Source organism: Channa argus, chromosome 14, assembly GCF_033026475.1.
Source record: "Channa argus isolate prfri chromosome 14, Channa argus male v1.0, whole genome shotgun sequence".
Classification (NCBI taxonomy): Eukaryota; Metazoa; Chordata; class Actinopteri; order Anabantiformes; family Channidae; genus Channa; species Channa argus.
The window spans coordinates 5,998,938-6,021,928 of record NC_090210.1 but is presented as its reverse complement, the minus strand read 5'-3'; the positions used below and the strand labels follow the sequence as shown (position 1 = coordinate 6,021,928).

At 41.0% G+C, this 22,991-nt stretch overlaps 2 protein-coding genes across 2 annotated transcripts in view; one reads left to right on the top strand and one right to left on the bottom strand.

Moving 5' to 3' along the window:
- Positions 1–13,333, bottom strand: part of ece2a (endothelin converting enzyme 2a) — a 71,731-nt gene extending 58,398 nt beyond the window's left edge. Inside the window, exons 1-2 of the mRNA XM_067529415.1 lie at positions 13,084–13,333; positions 12,276–12,440 (exon numbers count right to left, since the gene is read on the bottom strand). Of these exons, the coding sequence (XP_067385516.1) occupies positions 12,276–12,435 (160 nt within the window). The 5' untranslated portion in view covers positions 12,436–12,440; positions 13,084–13,333. The remainder of the gene's footprint in view (positions 1–12,275; positions 12,441–13,083) is intronic.
- A 3,810-nt stretch (positions 13,334–17,143) lies between these two features.
- map6d1 (MAP6 domain containing 1) overlaps positions 17,144–22,991 on the top strand; it is a 7,847-nt gene continuing 1,999 nt past the window's right edge. Inside the window, exons 1-2 of the mRNA XM_067474450.1 lie at positions 17,144–18,320; positions 19,205–19,523. Coding sequence (XP_067330551.1) covers positions 17,785–18,320; positions 19,205–19,523 — 855 coding nt within the window. The 5' untranslated portion in view covers positions 17,144–17,784. The remainder of the gene's footprint in view (positions 18,321–19,204; positions 19,524–22,991) is intronic.

The window sequence follows — 22,991 nt, the reverse complement described above, 5'->3', positions numbered from 1 at the left end:
CTGAGGTGGTTTCCGCCATTAAGCGATGCACCCTCTCTCACACAGTGTATACTGTGGAGCTCAACTCTGGACTCTTCAACTTGTCTTACTGAACACTGCATTTTGTTTTCTGGTCACTTCAGGCAAGCAGCAATAAGCTTTGACAAACATTATATAGACAATGCAAAGAAGATGCACGGACACTGTAAAGATCGCAGATCTATACTAGGTCAAAGGTCAGTTCATAGCTGCATTGGCATTGAAGTTTTTACTCCACTAATAATAGGAAATTAGCAGAACATGATTCACTTCATTCATTTATATCATTGGGTAAAAAAAAATTAAAATACAGCTTCAATTGTTTAGACTTAACGCGTTCTCTCATTAAGTCCCATTTTGTTTAACTTAGATATTTTCTGTGCATGTTTTTCTGCGGGTTATCGTTCAGCAAGTTTCTGTCATCAAGTTTGCAAAGATTTCATACTAAAGTGAAATATGCACATCACTTGATGACCACTCACTAGACACAGACTTTAAGGTAAACATTTAACACTTAATATGTGACAATTTTTACATTAAAATAAAACCTTTGATATAATTTTAATGGTACACTGACTTGTAATTGGGCAAATGGAATCCATGTCATTCCGAATGATTATTTCCTGCGAGATACAACTTTTGTTTGCGGTCAGCTTGCATGTTAGATCAGAAAAGATTGTCACAGAAACCTGGGATTACATCATAGTTCCACTGTCATGCTACTGTTAGTGTGTCCCTCTTCAATGTCAAAAAAATGTGCAGAGTCACATTTGCAACAAATTCTGTAACATTACTGGAACATGTCAGTTGAAATCAGCTTTTGCTTCTGACCCACTCTTTGCAGCTGAATAACAGCTTGATCTTGTAAACAATGAGGAAGGGGTCAAAGCACAAACAGGTTTGTGTACAGGTGGTGTAATAGTAAAATATACTCAACAAAGGGGGGTGGGGGGGGTGCTAAAATCCTGCTTATTGGGGCTTTAAGTAGAATGCATTTCCAGCTTAACATTTTTTCGACAGATATACAGTGGACATAATATTCAGAACGGTGGGTCTGCTTTTTCCAAGTCTCCACTTGAAAACTGCGGGATGAATGTTCTAACTGTTACTATTATATATTAGGGCTGCAAGCTAATACATATCAAAATTGCAATTATGATTCCTGTCTGTGTGCAAGCTCTTCCTGCATCTGAATAAGAAAGACCTGATCCAAGTGATTGAACATCCCTGTGCTCCATCAACAAACTAAAATGCTGTGTTGGACCACGTGGTGTAAATCTAATAAATCGTACAAAGAGGGGAAGAGTGAGGAGTGAAAAATGTCTTACAAGAACAAAGAGTCTCAAACAAGAATAAGACACCACTTTGAGAGTTAAGCGCTATAAAGGCCACAAAAATCTCTTCTGTCAAGTTACACAAGCATCAGAGAAACAGAAAATTTCACACTCGACAAGCTCTTCTAGACAGACAAAAAGCAGCAAATTTTTTTTTTTTTTTAAAAAAGAGGGGAAATTTACTCTTTATTCTAAATGTATAAACCTGTGATTCTCTTTATATAGATATTCATACATATCTGTATATGTGCGTGCATTGGAGGCAAGGGAGAGTGCAAAGGCGAACGAAGAGTTACATAAGAATATCACAACTGAGTTGAACTGTTGTGCATTGCCAGTGAGAGTTGAGGAGAGAGAAGATGTAAAGACTGTTGGAAAATGAAGCTAAGAAAACAGAAGACTGGGATGTGTCCACAAACGGAATAAGCAGTGAAAGAGAATTAGCAACAGGCACACGGGGGCATAGGAAGTAAGAGGAACGAGGGAGCTACACGAAATGTTAGCAGATGCAGAGATAAAATGAATTTTGAATATTTAAGCAAAGACTGTGAGGTCAAGTGACAGACTTGTCCACAGACCCACATCAATAGCATACAGACAGACATGTAGGCATGAGATGAAGATGCAGAGGTGGAGGTGAATGTCTGTTAGTCTGTGCCTGCAGCACCACAAGCAGTATTACATAAGAGAACTGGAGGACCGCTTCGCACAAAGCCAACACTCTCCTAAAAATCCTATTGGACACAGACACACACAGACACTGATTAACGACTTAGTGGCAGTAATGGCCTTACAGAGGAGGATGACGAGGGGATTTGGAGGCATACGGTTAAGATATGGCAATGTAAAGTTCTAGTCTTGAGAAAGAAAAAAGAAGAGGTAGAAGGAAGGAGAGGGAGGCGAAGACGATGTTGTCATATTGGTACAATGAATGTAAGTGTTAAGTCTTGATAAACCTAAAGGGAATAGAGCTAAGAGGTTGTGGAGGCCTGTGCCAGTACACATAGTTTAGGACACATTAGAGCAACTCGTAGTTTGAAAACATTTGATAAGGCTACAAGAACAGGTTGAAAGCACAAAAAAATTAAAGTAGTAAACTTGCATCAAATAATTTGCTTTTGCCACATTGAGACAGCAAAACAAATCATAATTACAGCATTAGCTTACAGTATTAAGATGGTTTGGCAGATGTGGACCAACACTCTTCGTATGGAGTCTGACCACTTGACAAATGTATGCTCAGCACCTGAGTCTTCTTTTAGTCTGTAATTGGTCTTATCACCAATTGAATGATTCATATTGGTGTCCGGCACAAATTCCCAAGCACTTACCATTTAGAGGATTTCACCTTTATGTGCCTCTGATGGCAGAAGTGAAAGCACTGTTAGCAGACTTCACTCATATCCCCTCTGCGTACTTTTTGTTACATCAGAGGCACAAGAAACAGGCTACTGCTACTGGGGATTCTTGTCATATTAGAGATTTACGCACAGACCCTAACACATACGCAGCCTCACACCTACTGAGGTGACTAAAGTGTATTACTCTACATTACTAGTGCCAGCTTGCAGCAACAGTGCGTCACTGCGGAGAGCTGAACGCACTAGGACATCAGTGACACACAAACACACACACACATACACACACACAGCCATTACCTTGCTGACAGGGCTTTCCCTGCTTAGAGCTATGCGATGATGGGTTAATGGCACTATTGAGACTCAGAACACAGTACCTACCGAGCTTGCTCGTTCTCTGCCTCTCCGACATGCAGCACTATTAACCACATCAAAATAATTATTCTACAAAGAGATACTGACACTGTGCACACAACACACAAGGCCAAAATGTGCACACTGCTGACACTGCAGTGGTTGTTTTGCACTCTGCCTGGACTAGACAATTCAGAATCAAGAGTGAGCTGTTATACGTTAGATATTCATTCATCTGTGACTGAGATTTGTTGTGCTATCTTATACTTAGGGTCTGAAGGCATTGGGACATTTTATCCTCTATACTCTTGGCTTAAGTGCAGAGCCATATGTCCTCGAATGGCACTGCATCATGCACATCTGTACTGTTGATTTCGACATTCGTTAAACCCTATACAAGCACTATGAAACTGGGTCACTGTGAAGGCTTTATCGGCCTATAAAGAAGCGAGAAGTGACTTTTTGTCATGCAACATAGAGAAACTGTCACAGCAAGGAAAGCTTGTCACTTAGTATTAACGACAAAAGGACAGTCAAACTCCGAACACACTCATATGACCCTTTGTTGAGGTCCACATTCTGTCTTTGTGAGAAATGGACTGCTAGCTCTAGCATGACACTTCAGCTGCAGATGCACCTCTTATCAGGCACTCTTTCTTCCATCTCGTCCTCCGCTCTGCTCAGGAAGCTAGGGAACAGAGGTGACAACGGGGAAGGGAACAGAGGAGGTGAGAGAGGGGAGGGAGTGAGAGAACAAGGGTAATGTGATGCAGGAGTGTGCAGTGCAGACAGAGGATGCTGTGTGAATGCCAATCACCAACCTATTCCCCAGCCTCAACGTATACACACAGTTTAGTTAGAACATTGTGCATGTAGCAAAAAGATCAATGACTTTTCAAGAGACCATTTCCTTGTATTTTTATGAAATGATTCACTTAAATGTATTATATTTGGTTGCTTATGTAAGAGAATGCACTTACCAAACAAACAAATCCATATTTAAGATTTCTTCAATACCGTGACATTTTGTTCTTACAGTACATTTTAATATAAAAAGAAAATAAAAATGATCAGTCTTTGGATTAAAGATATTATCAGTATCCCCACGACTCTTGATAATCCATAATCCACAGACTTTGGCGGTTTGGTGGAGTATTTGTCCTGCTGGGGACACGTTTACAAGAAACTCCCACAAACTGGGAAAGCAAGCATATATGCATAGGCAGATACCACAAAGAGATATGTATCTGGAATTTGTAAAATATTGCACAGTCATTCTAAAGCCATTCTTTGTAATACTCTCTCTTTTACCATCAATATCCCATTCTACATCTGTTCTCCACCCTTACCCATTTCATGTTTTCCAACACACAGGCCAACACTCACAACAACAGCACTTAAACATAATTGCATGCGGGACACATTTAATGAAATCATGTAGCCAATGAGATTCATTTACTGGCTGTATAATTTGTATTATGTGTAGGTGTGAGTAACAGGCACACTCCGCCCCTCCTTCCAATGGCCATAATATTACCGTAAGTGAATGAGTCAGCGTGTGTTGTGTGTGGTTACCCCCGCAGTCTGTCTGCAGAAGCCCTATCACCAAAGGCCTTGAATGTCATTGAAAAATGGAGTAATTTACTTAAAAACAAAAGACCGCTGCATCCACACGCAAACAGCAAACACAACATCACTGCTGCCTTAGAAGCCTAAGCCTCTAAACACACATTGCCTCACATACACACACACATAATCACAGGTTGGAAGAGATTTGATAATAAGATATCATCTAATTCTCCCAGAACAAAGAAACTCCCACTGCGACAATAGAAACCCTGTGAGACACACACACACACACACACACACACAGTTTATCAGGACCAGGCCCATCGATCATCCTAGCCTGGTTGCCCGGGTAACCCCATTATTATTCAAAGCACGCAGTAGCAGCTTGCAGAGAAGTCTGTGTATGTGTGTGTGCCTATGTACAGTATGTGTGTTAGGAAGTGGAAATTCCCATTGGCTCCGAGGTAAAGCAGCCACCAGTCCAGGTATCCTCCTTCCCAGCATCCTCCCTGATCTGCATACCTAGGAGGATGGACATCATCTCAAAACACACACATGCACTACGTTGATAACTCTAATGCAACACCACAAACTGAGCGTGGCTATTTGACATTCTTTTGATTTTTATCACCCACCACCGCACCATCTCACACCCTCCCACCCACCCACCCACCCTTGTGGTTTTCATTCAGCATCTTTCCTCCATTTGTCCTCCCTGCTCTGCTGTACTTCATTCAGCCTGCACCCCTATCTGCTCTCTCCCTCTCTTATTTTTCCATTCACATTCTGCGGCTTGGAGGCTCATTCATAAACAGCACCAGTCCTTACAGCGGCAAAAAGTAGGGAGGAAGGGGAGGGGAGGACAGGGTAGAATAAAGGGAGGGTTGCCCCTACTGACTTACTGACTGCTGCATGCTGAGGGCTCCCTGAAAACAGCCAATCCGGAGGCTGAGAAAAGGGGAGGGTAGGCAGGAGAGAGAGAGTGAGCAAGGCAGGCAGGTTGAGGGGTGAGAATCCATATGCCTCAATCTCCACTCTCTTCCACCTCCTCTTTCACTCAGTCAGCCATTCATTCACTCAAAGCACCACGATTTATACAACACAACACAACCTCATCTGCAGCATTTTTACATCGCCAGGTGAAACCAGAGGAAGAGCACTGCAGATCGTCCTGTAACATCCTGTACTGCTTTTTCTGCACAGTTACATTTATCAATGCTTACCACTGCTCCTGAGTATTGTTGAACAAGAATCTTTAGTACTGCAAGAGCATGACAGTGTGATTAACATAAATATTTTGGTCGTGCATAAAATACATAAAACCAACATATTCCTTAAAGACCACAGTGAAACAAACTAAGGCAGTGGCATGAGAGCCCAGAGCTGATACAGATGTGCTATGCCTCAAGCTTCTACCAGGAAGGAAGGACTGCATTCAACAAAAGGACGGGCAAGCAAGAAATGGCTGAGGCCTGTCTCTTGGTTCGGTCTGTTCTTCACAGCCTTACTGCTGGTGTTACTCTAAGTGGCAGCAGGTGCATGTTTGTGCTCATCTTTGTGGTGGTTAAGAAACAGAAGAAGGAACAGATGGAGGTGGAATACAGAAGGGAGGAAGAGTAAAAAAAGATGAATGACATAGAATCTGAAAGGAAAGGGGTAAAATACAGAAATTTTAAAGAAATTGCAATAAGAAATAACAGAGGGAAAAAAAAATTGCAGAAACCTAGATTTCACACATACTGTACCTGCTATCAGCGGGGTCTTCTGACAGCTGCTAAAACATAACTCCAGACATCAAATTTCCCTTCCTCTCCCACTATGCTCTGTGTTTCCAGCCACCCTCCATCCAATCAGCATTTTGTTTCTCTGTGTGTGTGTACAAATGTGTTTTTCACTGTGGAGAAAGCAATGTAGGGAGAACAACACACAGATCTGTTTAAACACGGAAATGAAATCCCCCTGCTTGACCTAGATGTTCCTCTAGCTAAACACGCACTGCATACATTTACTGATGCTGGGAACACCCTCTTATGTACATGGGTAAGCTTCTACTAGCACACAAAAACCCAGTAAACACAACACTGTTTGTCTGACCTGCAGAATCTACCACCATGGTTTAAGGGCCAGTTAAACCAGCACTGTTACAACTGTCTAAATCTATGGTCAATCTACAGGTGAGATGTTCAATACATCAACTGGCTTGAACTATTACAGTATGAAAAAAAACAGCAGTATTAACTGTCTTTAATGGAATGCCAATTTCAGAATGAGCTGTGTTTTAATTAGCCACCAACATTCGATGTGCAGCTCCTACAGCTCTCAGCACTGTTGTAAACACATCTTCTCCATCTGTATAAAGTCAGTTCTTCTCTTGGCACACAGGTGGACATCTAGACAAGTGGGCAGACGGAAGGGCTGGGGAGCCACGGACCGACTTACCAAAAAAAAGAGGTTACACGGCAATGAGGAAATGTAGGGAGCGTCAGCAGGTGACAGGACAACATGATGAACAAGACAGGGAGTGTTGGAGGCACGGAGGGTGGAGGGAACAATGTAGGAGGTTACATTTTTGCTAGTGTGTCAATGTTCTACAAACAATACATATGTCAGTGTCATTAAGGCACCGGGCCATGAATGGTTACACAAAAGCTGCCTGAACACATTCACACCACTTGCATCAGCCTCAGGGGCTGAAAGAGTCCAAGAAATGAGCTAAACATCAAACATTTAGGGAGATAAAACATATACGTCCATTACAGGAACAATAGCTGTGCAAATATTTGTTTGATTATGAGTTCATCTGCCATTTTTCTTGTTTTTGATTGAAAACAGTGGCTCACACTACTAGGTTTATGCAAAACACACTCCTAACAATGTGAATTCACCGTCTACTTACCAACTTTTCATAGTGCTTACAAAAGCATCTCCATTAGCAGATGGGGCCTTCATCCATTATGGAAAAACTTAGTAAGTGGGCCTCTAATTAAAATGTGCTTGTTAGACTACTGTTTGTCTTCCAAAGATAAGAATCACAGATGACAAGGAGAAGTAGCAGTTTCACATTTGCAAAGCTAGAACCAAACTGACACAAATGAGAGGATTATTAAAACTGATCAAGATTAATCAACACATTGTTTCAACCCTAATGTAAAGAACAGATACATGTGCAAAACACATTAATGAGGATATCAAAACTACTAAATAAAACCAGCCCCATTTATAAACATATTAGACAGGATAGCTACAGACAAACCCAGACCCGTCTGTTGCTGTTAAGTATAGAGTAAACGCATCGATGCTATTTTTAATGTTGTGTCTGGATAAATTTCTTCCGAGGAAGTTTCAGTAATTCTAAGTATATTCTTGTTTGACCAAAGTCTTTCTAGAACATAAAAATAAAAAATTAAATATTTACTGCAGAAATGTCAGTGATGACGCTAAAAACACCTACACATAGTTTAACAGTGGACCCCTGAAGGTTGTTGGTGTGACAGTGATAAGACTGTTTGATGTCCTCCATAGCAGGTTCACTGATGTTAGCATGTAGAGAACACAGGCACAAAGATACTCTCAGGATACCATGACACACACATTGCAACCCAACACACTGGAGGAGAACAGAGCCATTACATCATCAACCCACGCTTTGGGGAATGAGCTGACCGCTGGGAGTCATAGGGTCATACATCACTGCAGCAGCCTGGAGCAGGTATTAAAAGGAGCTGTGGGGCAACCGGGCACTGGACTATGTTCAAGCTGATCATTTGTAATGATCTCACACCCACACACAAGTCAGGTGGAGGGTCAGAGACTGCTTGACGCAATGGGGGGCCTTTAGCTTTAACATGCAGCCAGTCCAACCATTAATGAGTATAGTTGTGTCACATTATGAGGCTGTCAAGACAAAATTAAGTAAAATTACTATTAAGGTTGAAGTTTATGTTCCGTTTGAAAATTAAAATCTGCAAGTTTGTTACACTAAGTCCTGTTTCATAAGACTAAACCTATTAATAAGTCATTCCACTTTAATCTTCATGCTATTTTCCTGTGAAAGGGTGCCTTTATTTCTGCTTATCATATCACCATTCCAAAGAATGTAACTGTACTCCAAAAAAACCTGCAGCTTTCTGTATTATTTTAAGCAGAACCTATACTGACCCAATGTCAGTGTGTTTGAAGTGGGTGTCTGAGTAGGCAGTGCAGTTTCTAAACAGGATGTGCTATTTCGAATTATTTTAGCACCTTGTTGATCACTGGGGGCAGATTTCACCTAAATGTAAAAACACTGCAACCAAAAGTTCTTCACTTCTAAGAGAATAAGTGTAAATGTTAGAACAACTTAACTGCTTATAATAGGAACCAAATACATATTATATATAAGATATGAGAAGAGCTGCTTTGATATTATAAAAGAAAAACAAACGTTTGCCGGCTTTCCTGCAAACACACTTATTTCAGAAAGCAAGTGCTGAAAACCTGAAAGCACTGGACACGTTACTCAAACTAAAAATGACTCAAACTTTAAATTGTGTATTTCGTAGGTACTATTTTCTGCAGTGGTTTTGGGGTAAGATTTCAACAGCATGATGATATATGTGGATAAGGTACAGTGCCCATATTCATTATAGCAAAGGAACATGCAAACATGCGGCTCCCCTGTGTTGTTCATCCTTTCTGGGAAATGATGAAGCTTTACAGCACAAAAAATAAAGAGGTGTCTGTTGGGATACACAGAAAATACCTCTTCATAGGATTTATTCTGTGATTTTAGTATTTTCCGTTCAAAAGGACTTTGAATTTCTGAAGAAATTCGAAGTTTTATGATCATCCCTGCTTCTTTATGGTTGTACGTCATCCATCTTGAGTTAGGCACTGCTCCCTCACACAGTAATGTTTGATCATGCATGCTCGCATCATCCTGTCTTAAATTCAGATTTTCACGTTCGGACTCATTTGGAGAGAATGTTAATAAAACAAAGTAGGTAACAAAGCAACAACTCGATGATGGAAAAGCTAGGCTCTGGAAATATTTGCAGAGCTGTGGGCAAAGATTGGGCTCGGGGAGAAACATGCACATGCATAGGGAGAAATGTATGTCCAACTGTGGACAAAGACGTTAAACTGTCATCGGCATGCAGCAAGGCTTAACAGGTCTCATCTATGCAGCCTTCTCTCCTTCTCATCTTTCTCTCTGCCATGTGTACATCTTGGGTACATATTGGACAATATGGAAAATACCTCAATTTGAGACAAGTTTGTGGCCCAAACCTGATTATTTACCTCTTTCCAATCTCTCCTTTCTTTATACATGCATCACACACAAATAACACTATGACTTCCCCCCTCCCCCTTCTCTCCACCAAGTTATGTTCCAATCCCCTAGAGATACCATTTATTGTGTCATTTTATACACAGCAATACACCTTCTGGATTTACTGACTAAAGAAGAGAGGGAAGCAGGGAAATGTGTCCAAGCATGGTAATATTTAAAAGAGCTCTTGATCTCTGCTAAACATTTTTATGGTAGGCTCCCCTTAAAAGCTCTTCATTTGTGCATCTGTGTTAGTGAAGAAGACAGTAACATGCACCTGTGACAGAAACATGTGATTCCATGATTTGGCAAGAAGCACGAGGCAGATGGGAAAGATGCCCTCTGAGATGAGACCTCTCAAGCAATATAATGGCTATCATTTGGGTTTAAATCAGTGTGCACAGAGTGCTCTGCCCAGGTCTTGCTTGCTGCAGTGTAATACAGGAGAGAGGCAAGAGAAGATATTTTATATGTCAGACTCCAGAGCCTGAGCCCACTCACGCCTCTGCTGTAGGTGTGCCTATGACGCACACTAAAAAAGTGAGGCTCCATACTATCTGCGTCTGTCTGTCAGTGTTCAACATACAGTTGTTAAACAGTGGAAAACCAGACCATCCTCAGCCAAATTAAGCATAAAGACCCCCAGCTTTTATAAAGCTGTCAGTACATTACCAGCATAGTCTTTCAAGCATTAAGACAACTCCAAAACATGGAGCTATATGACAAATGTCTGAGCATGTTACCAGTCCTTTTACTTCCCTAAACACACACATGCACTCCAGAAAGCCTGTCACTCCCTGACACAAATTTAACCACCTGACATACACAGGACACTGTGCATGCACAACAAGGTTCAAACCAGTAAGACACAGACCAACATAGCCCTCTATGCCTCTGTCGAGGTATGACAGCCTGACAACAAAAGAGCTGGCTTTTCAGCCTACTGACATGTGCAAAACTGGAATCATTAAAGCTGTTGAATTTATTAGCAGTGCTTTACCTGCCCAATATTTGGCTTCTTGTTGCAATCATATCATAACTGCCCACATCATACTGCTACACCATAGCGTAGAAATACTGTTTTGATGCTGAAAAAATATCCATGATGATCAAATTAAGAACCATTATCAAGAAAGTAACAATTTCATATGCAAAAGAGGAAAAAAGTCTTACTCCAGCTTAAAATGTGAAACATAGAGCACTTGATATCAGCACTGATGAATCTGTGCTGCTAATGACAAACTGATCTACTAGTTAAGGCCACTACATTTTGCACAGCTCCAACACCAACACAGGTTCACTCAGCGTTCAGGCATGTTTATGCTTCAGAACTGCAGAAACACTGGAACAAATAACAGCTCCTACAAACTGTGCCAAGTGCTAATGAACAAGATTTCTTTTTAACGGAATTGTGCCATCTCGTGGACATTTGCAGAAGTTGTGCAAAAAGTAATTATTCATAGGATATGTGAGAATATGTGAATATTCCCAGTTCAGATTTGGGATGCTTTTGTTGCTCTTTTCTTTTCTCTCTCCCCTTTCCACTCACCCTAACCGGTCAAGCCAGATGGCCGCTCACCCTGAGCCTGGCTCTTCTGGAGGTTTCTTCCATTAAAGGGGGTTTTTTCCTCTCCACTGTTGCCTAGGGCTTTCTCAAAGGGGGAGCTGTTGGGTTCTCTCTATACATCTTAGTCTTGACTTTATTCTGTAAAGTGCCTTGAAATGACTATGTTGTGAATTGGCGCTATATAAATAAAAGTTGAAAATATAAGACAGAAATAACACTGAACACAAAGCCAACAGGACTTTTCTACAGGATATCTTGCTCATTTGTTCATTGTCTGATTTAACAAAAAAAGAAAAATCAAAGAGTAATGGTGGGCATTTAAACTTGACAGTTTTTAGCGTAAACTACAAAAAACTGACAAGTACCAGAAGTTAACGCTGAATACCTGGATTCCATCTAACCATCCATTATCTTAACTGCCTTTCCTGCTGAGATCCGTGCACAGGTCTCCAGTCTGTCTCCTGGCCAACACAGAGAAACATACACAGACAGACAAGCATTCACACTCATCTTCACACTGCCTCAATTATTAAGGCAGTCATCCCCAGACCACAGGGTCAGTGGTTCGATCCCCGGTCCTGGCTATATGTCGTAGTGTCTCAGGGCAAGACACTGAACCCGTAACAGCCAATTCCCATCCCCATGGATGGGGACATTTAAAAAGTTTTTTTTAAAGGTTCTTGCATGGCTGCTTGTAGACACTATTTCTCTTAAAGGCAGTGTGTGATAAGATGAGAAGAGACCACCACCCAAGAACTACTAACCGAGTATCAGAATAGATTCCTCTTTCTTGACATGGTTTTCCAGAAGATGCCTGAATTTGGAGAAGCTGCCCAACCAGTCATAACACTGCTCTGTCTTGTATCGTTCATTCCAGTAGTCAACATCCTTGTACTTTGAATTGTCATCTGGAAGGTAGTTCATGTTCCCTGTAAAATAAATTTGACAATATTTAAATTTTAAAAAACTGTATTGTAAATTTTACACTAAAATACTTTAGTTTTTTTAGTATTGTTAAGTAAAGCCATTTCAGACATGCAGGGGTGGAGCTATCTAAAGAACGTTTAATATACAAACTCATCAGAAATCAACAGAAAATTAATCAGCTATTTTGATAATAAATTTAAGTCGTTTAAGTCTCAATGTCATGACTTAATGTTTCGTTTATATTGCTGGTCAATTAAAACATTTGGGTTTTAGGATGTTGGTCAGACAAAACATGGCATAATATCACCTCCACCCACTGGAAAAGTGGGCTGGTTGTTTTCCACCATTCAGGACTTTGACAAGATATTACACAAATAAAATTAGCCTTACAACAATCTTTTTTTGAGCAGGTTTGCATTTTATCATTTGTTGTACATGGTTACAGTGCTGCTGTAAATGTGTGTGTTTCGACCGACTACAAAATAAAGGTATTCTTCTGCAACTGTCAGAAATATGTATTTACTGGTTGAAGCAGTGTGAGACTATGAGAATCACCCACTGTCTTAAGTTAGTGTCCAGCTATCTACAGCCTCCCAGCCGACTTCTCTCAGAGTTAAAGTTACATAAGATTCATTTGTTTCTTACCAGTTCCACGCTAAAACCAATACAAAAAAAAAAAAAGCCGGTTCGTTTTGTGTGAATGCTCCACGTGTTGTAGTTTTAGAGCCAGCTGCCCCAGACAAGAGGTCAGCGGAAGTCCTGCTGCGGATGGATCTCCTACAAAATAAAGTCTCTTTATAAACTCAAATGATTCGGGCTTAAAATTAAAGATGCCTTTGCTCAATTAGTCCTAAAAGAGACACATTTCCGTGTTGTGGTGTGTCTCTATTTCGTAGTGAACCACACAGGGAGGAGCCATAGGGTTTAACACTTTCATACCCATCACGTTTTTTTATGATGGGTTCAAGTACTGCTTGGAAACACTCAAAACCCCGACCACTCAGTGACTGTTCAGACGCTATCACGCCATTTCTTTAATTTAAAATATCAAATTTAAACAATATCCAAATCACCACTTTATTGACTTATAATATTAATTAACCCTTTATCACGTACCTTTGCTTTTTTTTTTTACACGACTGTATTTTGGTAATTAGTCCAGGCAATGGATAATTGATAACGCAACACTGCACTAATGACTTTAATGAATGCAATATCGTCTCTTTTCTCTTTCCTCTTTTTCGTCCTTTACTTGTGCAGGTTTGCTGAGTTTCTCTGTTTAAATGACAGGAAACATGTTTTCTTCTGTTGTTATTTAATTGTTGGACACATCAAGTTTTAAAAAAAAAGTTTAAACCAGTTAAAAATTTGGGCCTTTTGACATTTTTATATTTACAGTGGTTGATTAAAGATGAACATTTACAAATCCTATTAGTATGGGTTACACTGTATCATTTTTGTGCAGAAAGGAAAATATAACCCATAGAGGCGATCTTAGATAAATATCAGGTAAACAAAATGACAAACTGAGCAGTTGTACAGTGAGACGTATGCATGGACTAAAAAACACACATAAATTCAAAACAACCCTTGTTTAAACACACTATTTTATGATACAAAATGTCTACAAAGGGACAGTTGTGAGCTTGTGTCTGGTGGAGCAGTTTGAGAAACATTTTACTGTTAATTACCTCAGAGGCCATGTTATGAAACCAGCTGACAGACCATCACAGGACATGACATTGTTGGCCCCCAATCTCTCATATGACTATAACATTAATTGCATTTATAAGCCAAATTATTTATAAATTAAAGTTAAAAAAAGTTTTTAAAAAAGTTTTAAACAAGTTTAAAAATAAAGTTTTAAACAAGTTTGAAAATAAAGTTTTAAATGCATGATTTTTTTCTTGTAATGGGATATTTTCCAATCTTGTACAGTTACCCTAATTTGAGCCTAATATTCAAGATCTGTATACTTATTCTGCCACTGCACAACTTAAATCATACTTTATCGTAATAGGGACACCCAGCTTTTTTTAAATATTGGGAAAACACACACACACACACAATGTTGAGAGTAATCCCATATTTCCTCCTGCAGGTGGTAGTGTCACTCTGCTATTTCAAAAGTTTTCACTTTGCAAATCCACAATACCAGCTGCCAGCAAGTCATGAACAAGCTAAACATGGTCGTCCCAGTCCATATACAGCCATGGTTGCTTGGCTCACAATAGTTATCACATATTGCCATGTATCACTGGTAGGAAAGTGGTGTGAACAAGGGGAGAGAGATTCTGAACTTAAAGTTGAACTTATGGTTAAATTTATGTATAGACTTCAGGTGACCATCCATCTTCATCTGTGAGACTTGTTTTTTCCTGTGTTAAATTGTTGCTGCTGCCTTTCCCTTACCTCCTTCTCTGTGCAGCTCACAGAAGTTAGTTTGCCTTCAGTGCATCAAGTTGGCATCCAGTTAACTTCACATACATCCTTTCATTTCACGCTCATTGAACTGTAATCAACTGTAATCCTGCACATAAATAGTAGCAAGAGGGTTCTTCCATGGCTAATCTCATTTAAAGTAGAAACACCACTCTGCACAAATAATCAGGTATCTCACAAGAACCAAAGCACTTCAGAGTCTCCCCATCCATTTCTAATACCACTTCAAAGCTAGATTACACTTATTGAGTATGATTCAGTGGCTCAGTGCACTAAGATAGTAACTGCTCATAGTATCAAGCATTGGAGTTCACTGATCTGGTCGATGTTGAAATATCCTGGAAAGAGCTGACACGCAGCATGCACAGAAGTAACTGGGGTAGGCCCAGCAGAGAATTTACTTGAAGAAATTGTGTAAAATGGGTCATTTGTCTATGCCCTTCAAAAAAACCTACAGTATGTGTTATTTTTAGGCAACTCTCTGGTGTCAAAGCCATGAGGATTTTTTTGTGATTCAAAAAGTGCTGCACTACTTGAGCAGTAAAAGTAAACATTGTTTCAATCCATGTTACCTATGAAGTGTCGGCCCAGAAAACTCACGTGGAGATCCAAAAGCTACTAATGTGCCAAGCTGCTTTTTGTACCATATGCTGCCCACAGAAAATAGCGAGGGGCCCCGAGGGAGTGTAGTTATGTTCGGCCATATTCTCTTGAGACCCCCCAAAAAGGTGGTGCAATTTCTGTTTTTTCTGTACTAAATATTTGTCTTGGGTGAAAACAGCATGCATGTTAATGGAATGTCCTTTCCAGTGGACAGTGGGACTTCCTGTGAACTCCATCATCTTTTCTACCATTGACCCACAGTTTTTATGTATATAAAACAAAGCATAAATCATTTACAATTTAAAAGTTAGCTTGTAACAGTTGTTGCTTTTTGCCCTCCTATTTTCAGGTGTGTGAACATCAAATGTCGAAAAATTGAGACATTGAAAACTTAACACTGAACTTGGACTGAGCTTTCTATAGTTTTGGCATTTTGCAATTCTCATGCCTCACTTTTAAAGTCATTTCCGGTCATGGATGATACAGTAGTCTAAGCAGTTTTTTTCTTTGACACACACAGATACATGTGACATTTGATACACTGGACAAAGGTTTTGCCACTGCAACGTGCATTTCAGCATCGTGATACGTTTGTTTCTTCAACCATCTTTGGCAAATGAACCGAGCCATACGGTTCTACGTTGGATTTAAATTTCCTCATGACTTCCATCCTTATTGTCCCCTTCCTCCTCTGAGGTCTCATCCTCATCCCCTTGTTCATTTCTGTCTTCCTCATCATCTTCTGAGAGCTCCAGATCTGACCCTCCATCAACAATCCTTAACAATATTCCCTCTGCTTCTTTCAGTCCCCTGTCACCTGAAGTACCCTGCATTTCATGTGAAAACATAGATTTAAGTTCCCATGTCCACCATAGTGGGCAGTGGGGAAAATTGCTGTATTCGGTAATCTTAAAAAAATTGTACAACACCAAAAATTTTAAATATATCTTAAACACCAAAAACAGCCAATATTTACCTTTAAAAGCACAACATCTTGATAAATCTGATAACTTACTTTTCTTGTGCTTATAAAACACAGTGGTTGTCATGGCAGCCATTTTAGAAAGACAGATCTTCTGTTTCATTTGATAAACTCCACCTAGTCAGAAATTAATCCTGGAAAGCCCAGAATGTCCTATATACACCACAACAGCTTTTAACTTGCAGATTGTTTTGTTTTTTTAATAAAGTTTTAAAACTGGTTTCCCCTACAGAGGACGGAAGTGCATTCCCGGGTCTCATGGGGTTAATGTGACAATGAACCCACAATAAACCCAGTGGTCCTTTTAGGGCAACTTTTTGGACACTACTTTTTCGGAGATTTCTTGCATATAACTAACAGTGTTGTCATAGCAGGAAAACCATAAATGTAACTTACATTAGTGTCTCTGCAACTCATGACAGTGTGACAATGAGCCGGCAGCTAAATCCAATTCAGCCATCATTCATTTGATTATTTAAAGTTTCTTTTTTCCATGTCTAAATGTCTTCTGTGGGCTTGTTACTCTCTGTAATAATTCACTATTGATAACATTCTAAATGGATTTTAAAGTTAAAAAAAAAACAAAAAACGAAAAGCTGTTTCATTCACAGTAAAGAAACTCGCTTAACTCCATAAAGCACCACAGTCTGTTTGCTTTCTCACTTGATCATGACAAAGGTTGATGCAACACATGAGCAACTGTGAGAAATGATGGGAGCCATCTGAAAAACATTGGCTACAGTCAGCTGCTCATTTCTTGCTGATGGAGTTAGAGTTGAACTAATCAAGCCTGCCACATCTTGCTGTAGGCTCCTGTAAAGGTTTGAAGCTTCACCATAATTATGTAACCTCAGCATCCTGCCAACAGTTCAGATATATACTTCTGTGATGGAAAGCGGAGAAGCCACAAAACAGATACAGCTCGGGCTTTTAACTACACAAGTGGAGGAAAGCAACGACGTTTGCTTGATTTTTAATCCAGAGAGACCGATTCGGACAGTGGAGATCCGGTTAGAGGTGCGGAGAATAATTTGCCACAGATTCCTCTGCATAGTGGAGGCACTACCACAGACCACGTGAGAGGAATATTCATTGACGCTCCCCGACAGACCGGCTCATCTCTGCTGGCACATCTCTGCTGCTGACATGGACTCTTGGACACTTAGTCCTCTCAGCTTCATAGAACCGAATCTGGAGAGAGACTTTGTCTGAATGTAACCTTTGATCCCCCACCCTCCCCCTGTTTTCTGTTCTTTTTCTTTTCTTTTCTTTTTTTCTTTCCTTCTTCTCTCCTCCACAAGTCTAACAGTTAGGGGGGTATGGCTTGGCCGTGCATCAGCAGAGTGTGCTGCCTGGCTCGTTTTTGGAACCAGTTCGACAAATCGGACCTGTCCGTCCCGCTCACCATCCAGAACTACTCGGACATCGCCGAGCAGGAGGTGCGGTCCGTCACCAAACAGGTCTCCGCCTCGGAACGCGCACAGGGGAATAACTACTCAGCCCCGGACCTGCGTGCCACCGGTTCCCCACAGGCGACCACAGATGGCCACGGGAGCCGAGGGTCTTTTGGGGCACGAAGAGAGCCCAGCTACAAACCTCGGGAGGACTACCACCCGCCCGGAGTGCCTTTCCCCAGTGTCACCCAGTACAAGCAGGATTTCAAACCCTGGCCCATTCCCAGGAAGGAGAACTTCCCCTGGATGAGTAACGGAGGCAGCAGGGCGGACAGTGTTTCGGGCAGTCCGGGGAACACTTATCACAGCCAGACACAGCAGACGGAGAGAGAGGAGCGGGGCAGGGGGCAGAGGCAGGGGGAGCAGCAGGTGATGGAGGAGAGCAAAACCAGCTCCTACAGGTAAGACACGTTACCTCCTTCTCCTTATTTCAACACATGTAGCTGCACTTTGTCTTGGCCTTTTGGAGCAGTGGGGGGAACTGGTGGCCCGTGATGCAGCCCTTCATGCTGAATTAGTTGTCTTTTATTAATAGCTTGCTGGCTCGACCCAGCAAGGCTGCATAAAGAGGGGGCCATCAATACGTCCCTCTCACCTTTCATATTCACGTGGGAGAGCGTTAAATTATGAAACTTGTATTTCTCTTATTTATTTTGTGTATGTGCACAAACATATGGTTCTCAGCCTTTCTGGCTTGTGAGACCCTCTTAAGTGAAGAAATGTTGATTTACAATCTCTCTGTTCTAATCAACAATGATTTCCCAGTTTTATTCATTAACACAACATACATTTGTGTATCAGGAGTATCAGTCATATTGACGCCACCAGGCAGAGTTGGACTAATATAATGAGATAAAGGGATATTCTGGCAATGTTTTTCCAAAAAGCAGTTTGGGCTCTAAAAACACCAAAAATCAACACTAAATAATATAACTCAGTATGTCTCTCATCAGACCATCCATGCCTGAAACATGGTAAAGCCTTTAAGTGACATCTAGTCTGACATCTAGTCTGACGTGTCAAAATTTGAAACATTATCAGGGTTATTTTCTCAGAGGTTAGTAATTAGAGCAAGTGGTTTGAAACCGTCACAAGAAATGTTAAAACTTTTCACAGGATAACCTCCTGATAGCTCATGATACTATCGTGATGGTAGAGTAATCTGAACTTAATGTCTAAAATCAGTAGAGTGCCCCTTTAAGTCACACCTTACAAATAAACCTGATTTAATCTTTTGTCTTTACCGAAGCTCTATCAGGCTACTGATGCATCTTTCTTTGTCCAGGCAAGAGTACAGGCCGTGGACGGGGGTAAGACCTGCCAAAAGTGCAAGAAAAAATCCTTCAGCTCAATACTCCAGCCCAGGGACGGATGCCACTCATGTGCCATGTGAAACCAGCTATCAGGCTGCCTACAGTGTGGAGGGCCACAGGTCTATAGGGTTGCATCAGGGGGAGCACATCATCCCATCTGCTGCCTCCAACATACAACCCCCATCCGTCCCTCGGCCGCTCACCGCTGCCCTGCAGGCCGGAAGTTCACCGAGCCAACAAGAGATCATTCCACCTGCAAGGATGAAATTAAGTGGAGCCAATAAGGGAGAGGTAAACAAAGGCAATAGTTTAGTTGTGTTAAAAGGGTGATGTTGATTGAAATGTTAAAACCAAAACCAACCAGTTTAAATCATTCAGCTGCAGGAGCTATGCAGCGCAGGGTTTGTGAAACAAATGTAGACTAAAAGAAGGTTTAAATTGCAGCATGCTCCCCTGAAAGTCATCTCCCCAGTGGGCTGTTGCTGTTGGGTCATCTCAGAAAAGTGATGCAGCATTCTGTCCCTAACCAGCTCAAAGTGACCCAGCTGTTTAAAACAGGCCATGTACTGTGTTAGATAACACTCTGCTGGTGCTACATTCATTACTTTGACCTGAATAGAACCAGCTTGATGAGAACAAGGATTTTAATGAGTATTTTTTTCTGTGCTCTGGTTTGTTCAGAAACTAAAACAAATCCATAGATGGCTTATGTCAAAAATGAATTTCTGATGATGGCTGTCTTTTTAATGGTTATATACATAACTTTTGTTTAATCACACCACAGAACAGGACTAGTTTACACACATTTCTCCAAATGTTTTTTTTATTTGAGCTCACTGATTACAAAATCAGTTTTTGGGTTAGCCTCCATTGTCACGACAACTTCAGTGGTGAAAGAGCACATAAACTTTTAAAAAACTTGATGAAATTATATTTTGTATAGTGCGGAAGAATGTGACTTAGTGACAAAATGATGAAGTTGAAGAAACAATTCTGCCGCAGATTTGTGCTTTCAGACATAATAAAGCAAAGAGACAGATGTATGGCCTGATTGAAATGTGAAGTACAACGGCAACAAAGGAGAGGATTTGCTCAGGAAGCTGGGAACTCATCAGTTCAGTTAGGTTGTTCCAGATTACTGCAGGATGAACTGGGTGAGGGGCTGTCGCTCAGGTCAGCTGTTGCGTGACAGTAAGTGAGACAGGTTTTGGGAATCTCCAGAGGTTTAGTGCCAGCCCCTCTTCCTGGCCCACACTTCTCAGTGCCATCTGCCAGTCCTGGACTGGGTCAGGCTGGTTTGTCTGTTCGAACTGTGTGACCACAAATTGTGTAGCAACAGCATCCCCAATAAAATCACACTGTGGTGTGTTTTTTCTTGCTCCTGTAGCCTAAACTAGACTTTCACGAAAAAGAGATTACCATATTAGGGAAAAACAACTCAACCTTCTGGTTACTGGTGTAATTTTCTGAAAAGGGACTTTTCTATTATGCTGTTACATCCATCAGAGAGACAGATGTCAACAGCAGGACATAGGTTCTATTAATACCACTGGCCTAGTTGGAGTGACAGCATACTAAGGGAGGATGAGCTGCTGGGTGTATGTTCGACTGTGGGAACGCTGCAGTCGATACTTTATGCACACGCAAACATTGTCCAGTTTTTTTAGCATTCAGGCATTTCACCAGGCATACCACGATCTGCCAGGGTGACACAGCAGCAACTCAGCTTGATCTTAGATAATCCACCCCAGTCACCAACAGCCCACTCACTGCCAACTCATTATTGACTCACCAGCCCCCTGTACAGGTGTCTGACCAAACCTTACAGTTCCTACTTGAGCATGCATTACCCTGGGTAGTGGTACTTATGATAATATTCTGTGAGGGGATGCTCAGTTTGTTATGCCATGACTTATTTATACGGAGCAGAATAGCTGATTTAAAGAGACAGATTGTGTCTGTTCATTAAAAAAAAAAAAAAAAGTCCTGAATAAGCCATGTAATCAAAATCAATCTGCTCTTGATGATGAAGGACTTGGTCAGTCATGTCACAGCTCACATCAGCTGATCATCACCTACAACACATAAAAATCCATCTCAACGGATAAAAGCTGTTTCTCATTTTATGACACGCTGCAGACAATGAAATGCTGATTCCTTTTATTAGGATAGAGCTCTGTTTTTTGAAACCTAATTTAAAATATTAGAGGTCGGAGGCTGCAAGCTGTCAGATAGGAAAATTAAAATCTGTTAAACCTGAAGCCCAGCTTGTCTAGCTTGTCTGACTTAAATGAGTGTTGCACTTAACTCTCAGCACAGTGTGTGTTTGTGTGTGTGTGTTAGGAATCAGGTCCAGCAACCAAAACACAAAGCAAACAGATTTGTGAGGATGGACTGTTTAATCTGCAGTGTGTCAGGGATGAGTGAGACAAAACCGCTAAATGGGGAACACATTTAGCATGCGGAGTGGAAACCTCAGCAGGAAACGGTTTTTGTCTTTTATAGTCAGCTTATAGGCAACATTCTCCTGAGATTTGGGATTGTGCTCTCAGCGCTCAGAGGCAACCCAGCTTAACATCTGAGTACAATGTAAAGCAGCGCTGTGTTTTGATATAGCAGTGGCACAGACACATGGCATAGATATGGAAATGGTGCTAACAATGGCATAAAGAGGTTTAAACACCCTGCAGGGACAATGCATCCTAAAATTCATTTTCCTGTTATCTCCTTGCCTTCATGCGTCTGTCTTCAGTTCGGTAGAGGTGGGATGGCCTTAGTTGTTATAAGTCAGAGTCTGAAGGTTAGTGGTAGTACACACTCAGAATAATGGATGTATTACTAAAATCAGTATTAAGAAACTGTTAACATTTCTGATTGAAAATTCACACATTTATAGACAGATGCTAAATGACTGCAAACTGTAGAATATTATAGACTAATTAAAGTCATAAATAACAGTTAATAGTTCATGTTATTTCATATTAGAATATACAACACATTATTTGCCATACATTTATTATAGATGTCATAATTTAAAAATGGTCCTTATCTGGATCCAGATTCAAATCTTGCTGAACCTGTCTCCACAGTTAACTCCATTATTCCTTTACCCATTGTTCTGGTCTATCTCCCCACTAAGGCACGCAGGCTTTCTCTGCTGTCTCCCCCCCGCCTCCCTTTTTATTGGGATCTCTGCCCTTTTCCCACGCTGCCCAGGACGACAAAAAGTGTCCTGTGCCAAACTGGCAGAGCTCTGGGCAAAGAAGAGAAGGTTGTATTCAGAGTAGGGGAAGGGCAAAAAAAAAGGGTGAGGAGGAGGACAAATTATAGAGAAAAAGAGGAGGTAAAATGAATGAGGTGCAGCATGTTATAGGTGATAGAGAAAGAGAAGCAGAGAGAAGGGGGGTGGGGGTGGAGGAGTGCACCATTTGATGGATTATCTGTTAAAAGTGCAATGTTGCACTAGGTTGCAGTCTTCTTTGGCACCAATCTAATTTAGGAGAAAGGCAGAGCTGGCTGCTACACAGAGCAGAAAAGCCTGAGCGTGTGTGTGTGTGTGAGGGTGGAGGAGGTGAGTACACTCACACCAATCTGATTTGCTGAACATGTAGTGCCTTTCCTGCCATCCACAGTGTTGTAAAGTCACAGCCAAAGTGCTGCTTCTCTGCTCACCTGACAAATGCCGACTCACTGCAGTTATAGACTGACATACTGTAACTTTACCCATGTCACTGACACATCCAATAATGGCTAGAAAGA